Source organism: Pogoniulus pusillus, chromosome 5 (genome assembly GCF_015220805.1).
Source record: "Pogoniulus pusillus isolate bPogPus1 chromosome 5, bPogPus1.pri, whole genome shotgun sequence".
NCBI lineage: Eukaryota > Metazoa > Chordata > Aves > Piciformes > Lybiidae > Pogoniulus > Pogoniulus pusillus.
Genome location: NC_087268.1, coordinates 31,835,815 through 31,852,539, shown reverse-complemented (window position 1 = coordinate 31,852,539; position 16,725 = coordinate 31,835,815). Strand labels below are relative to the sequence as shown.

The following is a 16,725-nucleotide window of genomic DNA, read 5'->3' as shown; positions in this document are numbered from 1 at the left end:
TCTCCAGTAAAAACAGCTTGATTTTCTAAATCACTTCCTTCGTACCCTGTTGGCACTCCCCATCAGTCTGAAGACTCTCAATGCCCTGGCCCTCCCAGGGCAGCCTCAGTATACCTAGGACACCATTCAGGATCCAATCTATGCCAACAGGAGACATCACCTTATTTCAAGGTTGCATGTACAATGCAGGCCAGGCCATCATTAGACCACTGGTTGCTTTGAAAATACATATTTGATGTAGGTTACACAGCAGTGAGTGGCAGCTCTGAAGAGCAGAGCGTGAGAGCAGTAAGAACTACAAACTCAACAGCAATACACTATACATTTGGGGTAGTTTTTACACAGGACTTGCACATATCACCAGAGAGGCGTGCTTCTGGAGTCCAGCTTGCCATTCAGCTCTAACCAAGTGACTGCAGGAGCTCCGCAGCATGCAGGTAAGGAGAGGACATCGTGAGGATGGGAAGACTCACTTCCCTATCTCCACTAAACATTAACGTGGATATGCCACTATAAAAGGCTGCTGTGCCACATAGTGCTGTCTCACTCCCTTTCATTCTTTCTGGAACGCTTCCCTTGAAATACAACAGCTGATTTTTCTAAGGAATGGGACCTTTAAAATCAGACATAACAAATTAAGACAATGTCAAAGTTCCATTAAAAAAAATATATACCTGTGCACGTGTCCCTCCCAACACTGCCCATCTCAGTCTGTCTAAAACCAAATGTTAGGCCATTAATAAAGATCCTTTCTGTAGTCTTAAATAGCAAGGACTTGCAAAAATGGCAATAAAAACCAGAATGCAGAAGGAGGGCTTTTTCCAGATTACACTAGAAGATAGTTATTACATTTACTGCTAGAGAAAGGAGATCCACAAACTGCACACACAAATACAGAAGTTACAGCTACTCAACATTTGAAATTGATTTCTACATATCAAAGCTCAGTATATATATTTAAAAGAAATACAATCTAAGGAGCACCTGGTAGAAATGAGTGAGTATTCGCAGCTGTGAGCACATTTTGGGTATTGAGTCTTGAAATTCCTTAATCCTCTTGTTCTCCTCTTCATCTTCTGATGCTGTTACACCCCACTTGCCCTACACAGAGACCAAATGAGTTGAGGTCAAGCATCACAAGATAAAAGCTGCTAACCAGGCCACATTCTTCCCAGTTACACCATCATGTTTATACAAACCAACCACTGCCATAGAAAGCTAAACATGAAGATGAATACTGAAACGATCAGACCCTTTGGTGATCATACAGCACATGAAAGAAACCTGAGGTGAGTCTCACACCAGTACTGCATGTCTCAGACTCACAGCAGAGAGGCAGGCATGGAGCTATGGCATTTCGTGCAAAGAGGTTCAGAATATCAATGCCTCTTCCCTTTACTTCATCTAAGAGAGCTCTAAATTTCTCATACTCCAAAGCTCACTAGAGAACCTAACCACCTCAAAGTTTTGGGCAAGACAGAAATGTAAAATGCCACTCCTCGTTTTTCTTTGAATTCACTGGCTACTGACAACAACTTTTATATTTGCTCCAATCACATTTTTACTTTTGCTGCACCTCTACATGGTATCTAAAATCCTGCTCATATCAACAGAGAAGTGTATCTGCCTCCATTAATTTTCACGTTCTAGTAATATCCTTAACTGTACCTCAAGTTCACGTTGTTTTTTCCTTTCTTCAAACTGCAGCCTCAGCTGCAACTCCTCCAAAGCAGCTCTGTACATTGCATCTTGGGCATTCTGGAGCTCAATGATCTGATCAAAAACAGCTCGAAGCTGGTTGAGAAGTACCTGTGAGACAGACAGTTAAATCAGCAAACAACAAAACGGTTGTACAGCAAAAGCATTTTAAGTTACTACCGGTCTCCAGAATATGGGTAAATTGCACCTTTTTATACACAGCTGGAGAGACTGTCTGATATTGGAAGAAGAAAAGTGACTTTTCCCCTTGCTCTTACAACACAGAAAATGGTTCCTAATGCGTAACACAAGATCACAAAGCTGCAATTTAATGCAAAGGAGAAGACTTACCCTGGAATCACTATCCAGAAGGCACCGAGCTATGATTGTGTCTAGAAAAACTTCATGAGCTGCAATGATGTGATCCAAGTCCTGTGCTTGTTGGACCTTGTTCCAGAGTTCATCCCACGAACATTCAAGCACCTGGAGCAATGATTCAGGATTGGGCTGTTTTGATTTGCTAGATGACAAGCTCTTTGAAATTTAAGACACACAACACATACAAAACATTAAAAGTACTTAATTTTTAAGCAACTAATTGGGTGGATAGAGTATACCTCAAATGTAATGTAATACTGCATTTGATGAATGAAATGGACCATTTCTGATGCCAGAACGTGACACTGATGCAGCACCCCAGATAGCTCTGTAAAAAATCCAAAGAGATGGCAGGTTAAAGATCACAAGGACAGGCACAGCCATCAAACCAGCTTGTTAAAAGTTTTCTCTACCAAATTGAATACTTCATAAAACAGTCACAAATCTTGGATGGTAGCAGCAATGCTGGCTGCTAACAGATGAGCAAAGAACATTGCACAGTAAAATCCTAGAAAAAGTAATCCAAAGCTGATTGCAATTGTGCACTGAAGACAGTGCTGGGAAATTGCTAAGTATCACAAGTGGACAAAAAAACCCTCTCCCAGTCCCAAGAGAGCAAAACACAGGGCGTTCTTTCGGTTGAAAACCTGAGGCCACATGTTTGTAGTTGCTTCTGGGGCCTCTTAGGTCTTTTACATTAAGCCTACAAATCAGAGAGCATATTTCTGCATTATTTAACTGTGTTGAGGCCAAAAGAGAGGATGGTTTTGGTAGTGGTAGGGACTTTGTGGCTCACATGGGTCCAAGTTCCATTCCCTGATCTATGACAGACCCCCACAGGTAAGTCACTAATGACCTCACCTCTGTTGCAGAAGGGAAATATCAAGATTACCATCAACTGATAAGATTCTCTGGAATGAAGGTACTCAGCCTTCTGGAATCAAGAAAGAGGAAGTAATCTCTAAAAAGATGCCAAAGTGATTTGCCTCTGCAGACAAGCTATGAGACTAATCAAAAAAAGGACTTCTGTATCATGGGATTTTACAGACAATGAATGGATTGAAAGCAGGCCTTCAAAGGACTTGGGGGTTCTGGGTGGATAACAATATGTGACCTAGCAACATGTGCATATAGCCCAGAAAGCCAACTGTATCCTGGGCTACATCAAGAGAAGCACAAGTATGAAGCTGGTGGGTGATGGGAATGGATTGCCCAGAGAAGTGGAAGTCTTCAAGGCCTGGTTGGATGGGGCTTTGAGCAACTTGGTCTAGTAGAAGGTGTCCCTGGCAATGGCAGACACCTTAGAACTACAGGATCTGTAAGGTTCCTTTCAATCCAAACCATTCTATACTGCCATCTACTTTAAGATGAAGAGAAACTCCAGTTGTCTACACAACATAAATTCCTCAACATTGGTGAGTTGGATACATTTTTGTTCTTCCAGCTACTGACAGGAAAAGAGTAAGCTCAACACTACTATCTGGAACTATTCCTTCTCAGAGCATGAAAATTCCTGGCTGTTAAGGACTTTTGGGAAATTGTGAGTGAAACTATCCTTTAAAGCCAGAATGACCTCATTGTGGCTGAAAAGCAAAAGACCACAGTCTAGTTGACTGGATAGGGCTGGGTGCTAGGTTGGACTGGATGATCCTGGAGGTCTCTTCCAACCTGGTTGACTCTATGATTCTATGACTCTGCAGCTGCTTCCTCCTATTAGTTACTGCGTTCCTTTGGTGCTCATTGACTCGAAGGGTAAGGTACTGTTTTAGAGGAAGACAGAGAAAAATGTATCTTAGAAAAAAAATTCTACTTGTAGCTTTCAACTTAGACGTGTCAATGAGCAAAACAGACTCTTGAGTCTCCAGGCAGAAGGTGGTACAGGTACTTGTAAATGTATTATTTGTCAGAGGCAGAAACTGAGAAACACAGCACTTGGCTCCTTCTGCCAACAACAGCTGTAAAAGCTTGGCCAGTTTTTTTAATGGATGTGTTACTTAAAACTGCTAAACTTAAAGGCCTCAAGTAAGAAGAAGATTGCTCCACAGCAGAGTAAGAGACTAAGAAAGGTCTCCAAAGGAGGAGAGGGGGAAGAGAAAAAAAAAGAAGAAAAAACAAACTTCTTGAAAACAAAAGTACAAACAAATTTAACTGATGACAATCAGGTGATGAGAATAAAATCTGTCAACTGCACCCTAGTTTCAAAGGGAACAGAAAGCAAGAATGCAAAACACCACTGGTTTGGAAGTCAGGCAAGCACTTATTTGGGACAGGGAAATGACAGTAAATGAAATGCTATCTCACAGAAGCAGAAAGGAAAGCTAGTCATCCTGTACAAAAGCTTGTTTCTTAGCAACCTTCTGAGGCCAAGAGATGTCTGCTTCCACCCAGCAGTTTGTAATCATTAAAAACATATTAACCAAGATATATTAACGCACAGAGAATGAGTGAAGGTAAAAGTAGTACACTTTACAAGGGTGCACGTGTGAGACTTACTACTCCCAGCACAAGAAAAAGAGGGAGACACAAGGTACAGGTAGGTGGGCATCAAGGAAGGTGAATAAAGAGAGACAGAAGCGTAACAATCTTTTGTCAGAGATGGGGCTGTTGCATTACGAAACCTCACAATGAATGATCAAGTAAAATAATAAACAGGAAACTTCCATTTCCAAAGTTACTTCATCTTCATCATTATCAGTTCTGGAGCCCCCAACAAAAGAAAGACATCAAACTGTTAGAGCGACTCCAGAGAAGGGCCACAAGGATGATCAGAGGGCTGGAGAAGCTTTGCTATGAGGACAGGCTACAAGAGTTGGTGCTCTTCAGCCTAAAGAAGGCTTTGAGGAGACCTTATAGTGGCTTTCCAATATTTGAAGGGGACCTACAGGAAGGCTGGGGAGGGACTAATTACAATGCCTTGTAATGACAGGACAAGGGGTAATGGGTTTAAAATGGAAGAGAAGACATTCAAACCAGATGTTAGGAAAGCGTTCTTTACAGTGAGGGTGGTGAGACACTGGAACAGGTTGCCCAGGGAGGTTGCGGATGCTCCCTCCCTGGAGGTGTTCAAGACCAGGTTGGATGAGGCCTTGAGGGACCTATTCTAGTGGGAGGTGTCCCTGCTTATGGCAGGGGGCTGCAACTGGATGATCCTTGAGGTCCCTTCCAACTTAAACCATTCTATGATTCTATGATCTACCATTAAACAGTCAAGAGGAGCAACAGAATATAAAACTTGTCTGTTTCAATAGCCTTTTCTTCTTCCCTTTTAAAATAATACACAGTCATCTAAATCCAGCTTACAAGAATGTCATCCATTTAGGCCTCTCTCACCTGGCATGCTTTTCAGAAGCTTTGCATTGCACATGTGCCCTTTCCATATATCAGTGAGGATATACTCCATTCGCTTTGCTCTCCAAAGGAAATTAAATACTCTTAGATAGTGGCTCATGCATTCACGTGTGAACACCTACAAAACAAAGTATCAGTACTAATTTAAGAGACATAGTGGGTGTTCTGAGGGACCTAGAACCTCTGCACATTTCATCTTATCTGACCCACGTAGTTCATTGGTAAATATTGCCCAAAATAACAAAACAAACCCAAAAAACAGACACCCCAGAGCTTTGGAAATACCTTCCTTCAAGGGCTGAATTTAACTATCCAACATTCAAGTAGACACAAGGAATGGCAAGAAGTGTAAGGGATGAACTTGATAAAGCCCAAAAATTTTGCTCATTAGATTCATATTTTGATGTCCTATTTAAAGAGTTCTTTATAGAGGCTAAATGTATTCTGATCAATAGTGTGGCTATTTTCTCAGTAGTTCAAATTAATACTATCATACTTCATTTAGACATTACAAGCAGGTTCTCCTCAATACATTCTTCCAGCTCCTTGCAAATTATCTCAAATTAGCAGCTACAGACTAGTAACAATGGAAAAGAAGAGCAGTCCATTTATTAAGTACTTGCTAAAATCCCTGCTTGGAACAAATGAATTCCTAATGTTCAGTAATGATTATTTTAAATGTAGCTTTTCATCACTCACGGTTAATTTGTAAGAATTGAGATTCTGGCTGAACTGCTTTGGCAGTGGGTGAATCCTAGATGCAAAAAAATTCATCTCTCTGATCTTACACTCCAGAATAAAAAGGGTTATTTCAATTAAAAACAACTAAATTAGCAAATCATCTTGCGAACCGAGACATGTTCAAATTAGGACATTACCGTTGCTATTGGTCCATCAACATGATAGTCCAAGCTGAAGACATCCCATCCAGTGTCCCCAGGAGATACCTGCATCAAAAAGATATGCTACTTTCAGTGTATTATCAGAGCATACTGGCACTAGAAGGCCAGTTCTTGCTTACTCTTCTCCACTCTTGAGTCTACAAAAAACACAAGCTTCCACATCAATACAAGACACACAAGTTCCTTGTCAAAAACAAGATCAAAGTTTGACACATGGGTGGGATTTACCTCACCCAAATGCTGATGTTCATCATGTCAGTATTTTTCTCTTGAAGCTAGTAAAGGAAATGAAAGGAAAGAAAAACTTCTTACACAGGAGTCAGTCTAAAGTATAGACTTTTTCCAGATGGTACAGCTCATCAATTTAACTCCCATTTCTGGACTGGAGCTTTCTCATTAACTCAAGTTTCTTACCAGAGATCTCTCTTCATGAGAGATCTTCATTGCTTCGTTCTTTGTAATTCATGGTGAAAAAGAGACTACCCTGCAGATTCTTGTAAAAGCAACAACAGTAGGAACTGTTGCAGAATCCATTACAGCTAGATCCCAAATATTCAGCTTCATATTGCCAATAAAATAGCTGTAAACCCACAGCCTGAAATACAAATAGATGACAGGCAGGAAATAGGAAAAGAAGACCTATGTAGTGGAGGGCCACAGAGGCCCAAATAGGCTTACATATGCCTTGCCTTGCCTGGACATGTTTTCCTGCCCAAACCAGAGGTAAACACATTAAACGGACAAAAGGGGCACAGCAGGCCTGGTGCCACCAAGTCTGGCCTGCCCAAGGCTCAGGTTGTGCAACACGGTTGCATAAGCCCACGCGTTTAGCATGTGGCCCACCCACCGTATCCCCATATTTGGGGGTACCAGACTTGTGGACCCTTCCTAATTTGGTGTGTTTTGGCTGACTGCCAGAAGCCTATTGGACAATACTGTGGCCAAAGGACCATCAATCTCGGCCCACATCTGATAAATAGGGCAATCCAGGTAAACAAGGTGCTCTTGCCACTTCCACCGCTCACCTCTCCCTGCCTGCTGCCTGGAGCCACTACCTCTGTTCGCTTTACGTGACCCTTTGTTCCACGACACTCTGCACCCATCCAGTGGATGACCAAACAAGGCATTCCCAGCTGCCGCCGCTCCAGCTCCCTGCATCAGCCCCATCGTGTCTGTGGAACCTTCTCAGACAGTGCGCCCCAAATTCAAATTGAACTCTTAGCTCCATGTGAAATCAATCACGTGGCTTTCACTATATATATTTTGGAACCACAGATACTGAGACTTCCAACTAGTGAGTATTCGAACTCTCTTGATTCAAGTTGCTAAGGAATTTTACTAGCTTTACCAGTGGCACTTTATGCCGCGAGACTCTCTGACCAGGACGTTTCTAAAACCTCTACCAAGTTGCTTAATTCGGCTGTAAGTAGACATTCTGTAAAATAGTTTCACCAACTGTGTACAAAGAATTTTGTGGGTTAGCTGTATATAAGTTTGGGGGAAATTATCTTTGTATATATTAATTCAATAACCTTCAAATCGGCCTCATATCTCACCCCAAACTCAGACTCAAATCCTTCCACAACAACCTATTAAATGAAGTTCAAAATGGGTTTGAACAGAAAGGGGGTGGAAGGTATCTACTATATACACAGGGAAATTTTGTTTCATGTAGATATTTGCATGTACACACAGAAAAGCTATGTTTCAAGTCAGAGTTACTATGATACAACAGACCTCCAGAAGTCGAACATCCAATCGTTTGAGAATCTCAGGATTATCAAATTGGGCATTAGTTGCTCTCACTGCTGTCTCAAGGATTCCAGTTAGATTATGCTGATATAAGGTTGTAGCTGGTCTTGCGAGCTCTGGCCTGGTGATTATGAGACAAACAGACACAGCACATTATTGAGATATTCCACAGCAGCAATTTCATAGTAACTGCAGTACACAATGAAATACTTTCTGACAGACTTCCAAAACCTTTCATATTACTCTTTCAGTCTTAACTATGAAACAAATCAATGACCAAAATATTTGAGCAAAGCAAACCTATTCATATCACAGTATTACCAAGGTTGGAAGAGACCTCATAGATCATCAAGTCCAACCCTTTACCACAGAGCTCAAGGCTAGACCATGGCACCAAGTGCCACGTCCAATCTTGCCTTGAACAGCCCCAGGGACAGCGACTCCACCACCTCTCCGGGCAGCCCATTCCAGTGTCCAATGACTCTCTCAGTGAAGAACTTTCTCCTCACCTCCAGCCTAAATTTCCCCTGGCATAGCTTGAGGCTGTGTCCTCTCGTTCTGGTGCTGGCTACCTGAGAGAAGACAGCAACCTCCTCCTGGCCACAGCCACCCCTCAGGTAGCTGTAGACAGCAATAAAGTCACCCCTGAGCCTCCTCTTCTCCAGGCTAACCAATCCCAGCTCCCTCAGCCTCTCCTCATAGGGCTGTGCTCAAGGCCTCTCACCAGCCTCATCACCCTTCTCTGGACACGCTCAAGCATCTCAATGTCCCTCCTAAACTGGGGGGCCCAGAACTGAACACAGTACTCAAGGTGTGGTCTAACCAGTGCAGAGTACACGGGCACAATGACCTCCCTGCTCCTGCTGACCACACCATTCCTGATGCAGGCCAGTATGCCACTGGCTCTCTTGGCCACCTGGGCTATACACCTGAACATCAGCAGGAGGAGAAACTTTATCCTCCTTTAGTACCAGTAATTTGTAATCTGAGTTGCAGTCATATCTAAAATGAGGTAGATTACATCATTAACACATCAAAACATTAATTGTATTTCAATTTTGAGAGACTTGCTGATAACCATCTCATGGGCTTACAAGTGCTGATAGAAGCACACAAATCAACCCTCTGTGTGATTTACCCTTTCCAAAGAACTGCAACATGCAAATAACAGGCACCTTGCAATACTGTTCTGTGTCACACCAGCACTGGAAAGCCCTCACTACTTCTGCCTCACAGGTAAAAACAGTGACTCCATACACCAGCTTTATGCTGCTTCACACTAATTTTCACATTAAAAAAAACTAACAAACCAACATGGTCACATACAAATCATCAGTGCACAATGCCAATTTTGATTTATAAATGATTTAAGGGCAGCTTAACTATGAAGCTTGCCTTCTAGACCCAAGGAAAGCTTTGTTAAAGACATTTTTGACTATCAGTAGCACCAGCATGTATAAGTAGTGAGCCTGCAAGTGTAAGCAACTTGCAAGTTTAGAACTGTGGGAGCACCTGGGTGGTTAAAGCAGAGACTGGTGAGGCATCACTTAAATTTTTTAAAGTGCACTGAGAGGTTTTAATGCAGTGTTTTGCACCAAACACCTTCAAAATACAGAAGCCAAACATTCACAGCAATGCTAACTAATGGCATCAAGAGTAGCAGAACTATTGTGCTTAAATTTGCTCAGAGGACTGAAAGAAGTGCTAACATCTTTGAGGTCGCCTCAGGGTCAGAGTAAAGCTATCTATATTAGTGCAACTTTTCCATGTAGTGTGAAATGGTACTGTGTATATTTTCTAGAACAATGAAAAATAAACTCTTTAGAAATTGTTTAGAATTAAAACTTTGAGTAGTTAAGATTATTAAAAAGTCTGCTTCTAAAAGTGGTTTCTGTGCAAAAAGATTCTGTGCTGATCACACATCTACAAGCATCAGAAATCAAAGAATCACAGAATTGTCAAGGTTGGGAGACACCTCAAGGATCATCTAGTTCCTACCCCCTGTCATGGGCAGAGACATTTCACACTAGATCAGGCTGTCATCCAGCCTGGCCTTAAACACCTCCAGGGATGTGGCTTCTACCCTGGGCAACCTGTTCCAGTGTCTCACCACCCTCATGGTGAAGAACTTCTTCCTAATATCCAATCTAAACCTACCAACTTCTATTTTTGCTCCATTCCCCCTAGTCCTATCACAACTTGACATCCTAAAAAGTCCCTCACCAGCTCTCCTGCAGGCCTCCTTCAGATACTGGAAGGCCACAAAAAGGTCTCCTCAGAGCATTCTCTTCTCCAGACTGAACAGCCCCAACTCTCTCAGTCTGTCAACATAACTATTCTTCCTAGTTTCTTACTTGAGTAAGTCCATTAAATGCCTGATGAAGTCTCCTTGACCAAGCAGTAAGTAGCGCCTCATGGCCTGCATGTGTTCCAGTAAATTGTACTTCTTGTTGAGAACATCTAGCAGGTATTTGCTGGTCTCAAAATAAGCTGCATCGATTTTCTCTTGAAATGCACTTTCCAGATCTGTGAACAAATCAGCAGCTAAAAAAAAAAAAAAAAAAAAAAAAAGTTAAAATTAGTATTTTTCTGTGGCAAAAAAGTTTTGGAATTGAAACCAGAAGCAGAGAAACTGTTACTTATTCTGATCTGCATATTATACATTGGCCACAGCCAAAGCAAAGTAAGTCCAAAGCAGCTCATACTTCAACATTATTATTATTCTTCATCTGTGCCCAGATGGTACTTTCCATGATCTGCCAACTAACCTAAGATTCTGACTTTTCTCAGTCTGAAAGGGTATACCTGCCACAATTTTGAATTACACAGCTCTTGCTGTAAAGGTAAAAAATTAAGATCCAGGTACCAAATTAGTGTAAAACAGTGCACTGCCTGGCTCCAGGATTACTTTCAATCTGTACTGCAGGCAGGAAAAATTAAACCCAAATTTCACGTTGCTCTGATGAGATGCAACCTCAATTAATAAAACAGAAAATTTTGAATTGAAAGAAATAAAATGGGGGTCTGGTAAAAAAGTCACTCTCTAATGAGGAAAATCTCACAGAGTCTGGGTCAGTGACATCCCCTGAAGTTTCCAAAGTCTTCACTAAGTCAAGAACTTGACAAGAAAACAAATGTTTGGCTATTTTCTTGACAAAAGCTGGATAAACTAGTAGGACATCATTAAACTTCTAGAAACGATGTACAAAATAGTATCAGAGAAATCAGCTCAGTGATCTGCATCTTAACAATCAGAACTAATTTCATATACCAAAGAGATTCTAAAAAGAAGTTACAGTATTAAGGTACCACCTTCACCAGAAGAAATCAAATTGTTCTTTCTCTCAGATGTAGCAGCATTATAGACATTACCTTACCTTCTTTGCTTAGCATTTACACATAAAGTTTCTTTGCTTTAGATGTTTATTATTATCTATCTTTCATCATAACAACGCTAATTTCACTGCAAAGAATCCACCAAATGCGGATGGTTAGGTCTCATTCATTAAAACTGAAATCTCTTCTAAATAGAAAGAACCTGAAGGTATCCTGACAGTTAACTTTTGGGTTAATATTCAACAGCTGGCAACTCCAATTTTAAGTCATCTTCAAAACTGATTTTACACGCTTTCTGTGCACTCAATTTTCTTTGGACATATTACAGTGCTAGAATGCATTCACAGAACAGCTTCTGTCCTGCCAGTTTTTGTTGCTCCTTCTCTTATTCGTAAGTATTTGATTTATTTATTTATTTTAAATCGTAGAACTAATGCAGTATTACTATGGAATCATACAATAAAGTGCAGAAGCACTAAATGCTTTCTGCAGCACTCAAGAATAATATCCCTGCCCTCACCCCTGCCCTCTCAACAAAGGTCAGCTGAAGGCAGACTGGTTTCTGAATGGTTTCATCCAGCAAACCTATCAAATCAAGAAAATAAAATTACACATTTGCATCTTCAAACATCTTTTGTACGATGCAAGAATCCATTGAAGTACCTTTAATTCAGGGCGGAGGGGACTTCCATACTCCTTTCCACCCCATTATTCAACACATCAATTTGAAGTTTAACCCACATTATTACACAGAACTCAGTTCAAAGGCAAGAAGCTAACACTGATACTCTACCATCTTTTGAAGACTCTGCTGATTTTGCCACAGCAATCATCTTTGTGGATGGAGTTTGATCATGGCAAACTTGATGCAAGAAGTTTATGGATTTTCCTATGAGAAGGACCTGAACAAAAAAGGATTATTTTTTTAATAGGGATTTGCATAAAATAAAATGCCAAACAAAGAAGACACTCACAACCACCACCAGTGTGTTGCATTTTTGAGCTTTTAGCTTCATAATCCCAACCACAGCAACCCAGAACTTCAATGCTATCACAAGAAGGATTTCAAACCCACCTTTTTTCCACCCGAGATCTCCTTAAACAAAGTTTATCAGCTAGAGAATGGAAATTATGAGCAATCTTAATAGTTTTCCTCAGCAAACAATGCTAAAATTCTTAAGACAACTATTTTTTACAAAGTTTTGTCTCCGTTTTCTTACTAGAAATCTAAACAGCAGCATGGGGCAAATAAACCAACTTTTTGACTTCATACCTTTTTTGATTGCTCCATTGTAATAAAAGAGGGGATCATTGATTTCCTCAAAGTATATTTGTCATGCCACAATCGATCAGTTTTAACTGTAGGATCTGAAGCTACAAAAAACTGTAGATGGAAACAAATATTAACACTAAAACATGTGGGTTGTAACACACAGCATTCAGAAAAACGCAATAATATTCTGAGTTGTTCTTCTAACTTAAAAAGAAAACAAAAAATCATAACTGACATGCAGAGTTGTCCTAGCAATTGATACACAAACTCTGAAGAAAAAAAAAGTTACAAAACAGACCACAGGTCGGGGCCCCCCAGTTTAGGAGGGACATTGAGATGCTTGAGCGTGCCCAGAGAAGGGCGACGAGGCTGGTGAGAGACCTTGAGGAGAGGCTGAGGGAGCTGGGATTGTTTAGCCTGGAGAAGAGGAGGCTCAGGGGTGACCTTATTGCTGTCTACTACTACCTGAGGGGTGGTTGTGGCCAGGAGGAGGTTGCTCTCTTCTCTCAGGTGGCCAGCACCAGAACGAGAGGACACAACCTCAAGCTACGCCAGGGGAAATTTAGGCTTGAGGTGAGGAGAAAGTTCTTCACTGAGAGAGTCATTGGACACTGGAATGGGCTGCCCGGGGAGGTGGTGGAGTCGCCGTCCCTGGAGCTGTTCAAGGCAGGACTGAACGTGGCACTTGGTGCCATGGTCTAGCCTTGAGCTCTGTGGTAAAGGGTTGGACTTGATGATCCATGAGGTCTCTTCCAACCTTGGTGATACTGTGATATCATTTAATCTCCTGTGTACATTATGCAACCTTAACTACCTCAGGGTAAAATGTACTATCCATAAAACATCCACTATGAAATGCAGAAACATAAAGCTTTTCCAGCAATTATTTATACAGGTATGGTAGGAGATAAAGTTCAGAATATAAGTATTACTTGATTTTATTTTACTGGTTTCATTTTACTCATGCCCCTCTGGAATGCTTCCTATTTTAACAGACACAGAATTGTAAGGAAAACACAAACAAACAAACACAGACCCCAAAGAAATCAGGCAATTGAACAAATAACTAAACGCCAGGGTCTTTCAACTCCATACAATAGAGCAATTTCATTCATAAGAAACTAAAGCTACACTGTAAGTTTTGTTAAAATTATTTGTAGATGGATTCTCTCTTCACCCTCTCAAACAAGATAGGCATTTTTTTGGATAAGAACTTGTTTCACTGCCTCCAAATAATTTCTGTTTGTTCAAAAACCCTGTCTATGGTATGGTATGAATATTTTAACTTTCAGTTTACACCATCCAACAATGAATTTCAGTATCAAGAACATGGAGTGCACATGTAATTTTATTTAAGGGCTGAAAGCTAATGAATGATATAAACCTCCCAAAACATAGCATCTTACATATCTGAGGAGCAGTTGAGGAAAAAAGTGAAGTCTGTTTCACACTGCAGGAACATTCCACACAAGTTTACTAACACTGACCTTAAAGATCAGCTGTGGGTGATAGATACTTGTGCTCATTTGAATTTTGACCCAGATAGTATCAGAAATCAGGCAGTGCATTTCAGTCTCAAGTAAAGTTACTCAGATGTGTCTCTGAAGTGCTCAATTAATTTAAAAAAATATTTGGCTCCTTGGAACCATAAAAAAAAAAAGACACAACTGTCACTTCAGTAAGACTGTATTGATTTGAGACACAAAAAAGATTTGGGGGAACTTAAAAAGCATAAAATAATTTCTAAGAAAAAGGACAGTTACTAGAACTTGCTGTTAGAGAAGTGAGAACAGTAACTCTGTAAAGTTTCTAAAGAAACTCTGGAACCATACATCTCTTCTGCCCACTTAGACAAATGTAAGTAATTTATAAAACTGAGGATAACAATATGTAGTCAGAGTACAATAATCTGAACCTCATTCCAAATACAAGGCTTGTATTCTAAACAATTACAAAGAACTCTTCATAAGCAAGGAAAGACAGAGAGATGACTTCCATCTCTCATCAGAAACAAGCAGCTATTGTTAGCCCACCATTCTGCCTCTACTTAACAGACCCAGGATATGAGTCACTGAAGACAACATACTGCAACACTGCAATCTCCACACATCACACTGTCTGAGTCCACAAAGGGAGTCTCAGTTCTTCTTGTTACTGTATATATTACTTACTGATAGCCTGTACATTTCCATCACACTCTGATTCTCAGATTTTCCTCTGAGATTCCCACAGATCATACTCCCACAAACCAACTGAACAGCAATAAAATATTTGTTCTGTCACACACATTACCTCATGGTACGTGTCCTCCAGCTCTCCATCATAAATCCAGCGATACAGGAAATTCAGCACAGGATGGGACACTAGGCCAAGAATGTGTTGAACCAGAGATCTCATGTAGGGATCTCCTGTTTTAGTATAGGCGTGAACTGCTGAGGCTAGCTCACCACCTTTTCTCCCTGCAAGATTCCCAAAGGGAAGAACAGAAATGTATGAAGGAGAAAAAAACCCACATCTAAACTGAGCAGGCAATAAATTTTAGCTAGTCTTATGTCTCTTAGAGCTTGCTGAACAGCAATTCTAAAATGCAGCAAAAGTTCTAACTCTAATGTTAACAGGGTTAACACAATCTCATCTTTTCTGCCTCTTGGTTATAGTTCCCTCAATTGCTCCTTTAGGTAATATCTGCTGTCTTCTTGCAATTGAAGAGGTTGCCCCCCCAAAAAAAAAAAAAGCAGAACTAGTAATTGTTTTGCTGTTATGCTGCATGGCTTCAGGCTCCTTGCAGCACAGGCTGTAGCATTCAGAATTTTAAAGAATATCTTAAAAGCAAAGCACACCTTTTTTTTTCCAAATCATTACCAATCCTAACAGTCAAAGTAAAACAGATGTTGCAAGTTTTCTGAGTGAAGATGCTCTTCCCAGAGGAGCAAAATCTCCATTTATTTTCCAAGACAGCAAAGCTGAACTGCCCCCTCAGGGAGAAGCACAGCCTAAGTTGCTGGCTAAAGTCTACATCAATGCCACTCCTAGGTATTTTCTTGTGGATTGCCAACACAGCCATGTGCTATTTGCAGAGTTGTAAAGTTTTGCAGTTTCACATGAATTTGCAGACAAGTTACAAATGACCCCTGCGTGCCATAATACAGAGAGGAATAGTATAATACTGCTACATAGCGAAGAGACTAAGCCAACCATTCCACAATGTCTTAGTGGGGTTTTTAACAGAGTAACATTCTCTGAAAAATGACTAAAATTGGATGATTGAAAACAACATGAAAAGTGCATGCTTAAAAATTGAAGAATTTCATAAGCAGATTCTAGCTTTAAAAAAGGCAAAAAACTCTAAGTGTATCAAAAGAGCACTACAATTCATCAGATTTGCTTAAACTAAAAGAGAAAGAATCCTCTGGGTTAGCTACTTCATTTTCTAACAAAAAATTAACAGCAATATTACTGAATCCAGTTTTGGCATGCAGAACCACTTAAAATTACATAACTTCCCCAAAAATATGTAATCAGTGTTAAACAGACCTTGACAGTGATCAACAAGTGCTGCAAGGGTCTTTAACCTTATTTTAGGATCATATGTCCAGACCAGAAGACGGCGAAGCGTTAAACTGCTCTCAAGTCCTAGATTGACACCTTGATCATCTTCCAATTGCAACTGATCAAATCAGAAACAGAAAGACATATCAAGGAATAAAACTGCCAAAACTGAAGTAGTAGTGATGCTTCATAGTTTTAGTTCTGAAGTTAACTTTTTACCAATACACTTGAAACACCCAGCACTGTATCTTCTCTCATGAAATCACGAGGCCAAAACCCAAGAGCCAGAGAAGCAGAAATAGAGACTTGAGCTCAGGTTAGAGGACAGAGACAAGCAGAAGTGTAATGGAACAGACACAGAACAAAGGCCAAGAAAATTGAAGAAAGCCAAGGTGGCAGTCACAGAAGGAGAGAAGAACAAAGCAAAAGAGAGCCGAGATCCTGAAAGACAATAAATACTAACCAAAGAGACAGTCAGAAAAGAGTAAA

The 16,725-nt window shown here is 40.6% G+C and overlaps 1 protein-coding gene across 1 annotated transcript in view; it reads right to left on the bottom strand.

Annotated features, from left to right (window-relative positions):
- The window catches only part of TUBGCP3 (tubulin gamma complex component 3), a 55,012-nt gene that overhangs the window by 1,327 nt on the left and 36,960 nt on the right, over positions 1 to 16,725 (bottom strand). The window contains exons 10-21 of the mRNA XM_064143733.1: positions 16,222 to 16,354; positions 14,980 to 15,146; positions 12,688 to 12,798; positions 12,208 to 12,316; positions 10,433 to 10,622; positions 8,064 to 8,199; positions 6,303 to 6,371; positions 5,407 to 5,542; positions 2,316 to 2,404; positions 2,050 to 2,181; positions 1,669 to 1,809; positions 985 to 1,101 (exon numbers count right to left, since the gene is read on the bottom strand). Coding sequence (XP_063999803.1) covers positions 985 to 1,101; positions 1,669 to 1,809; positions 2,050 to 2,181; positions 2,316 to 2,404; positions 5,407 to 5,542; positions 6,303 to 6,371; positions 8,064 to 8,199; positions 10,433 to 10,622; positions 12,208 to 12,316; positions 12,688 to 12,798; positions 14,980 to 15,146; positions 16,222 to 16,354 — 1,530 coding nt within the window. The remainder of the gene's footprint in view (positions 1 to 984; positions 1,102 to 1,668; positions 1,810 to 2,049; positions 2,182 to 2,315; positions 2,405 to 5,406; positions 5,543 to 6,302; positions 6,372 to 8,063; positions 8,200 to 10,432; positions 10,623 to 12,207; positions 12,317 to 12,687; positions 12,799 to 14,979; positions 15,147 to 16,221; positions 16,355 to 16,725) is intronic.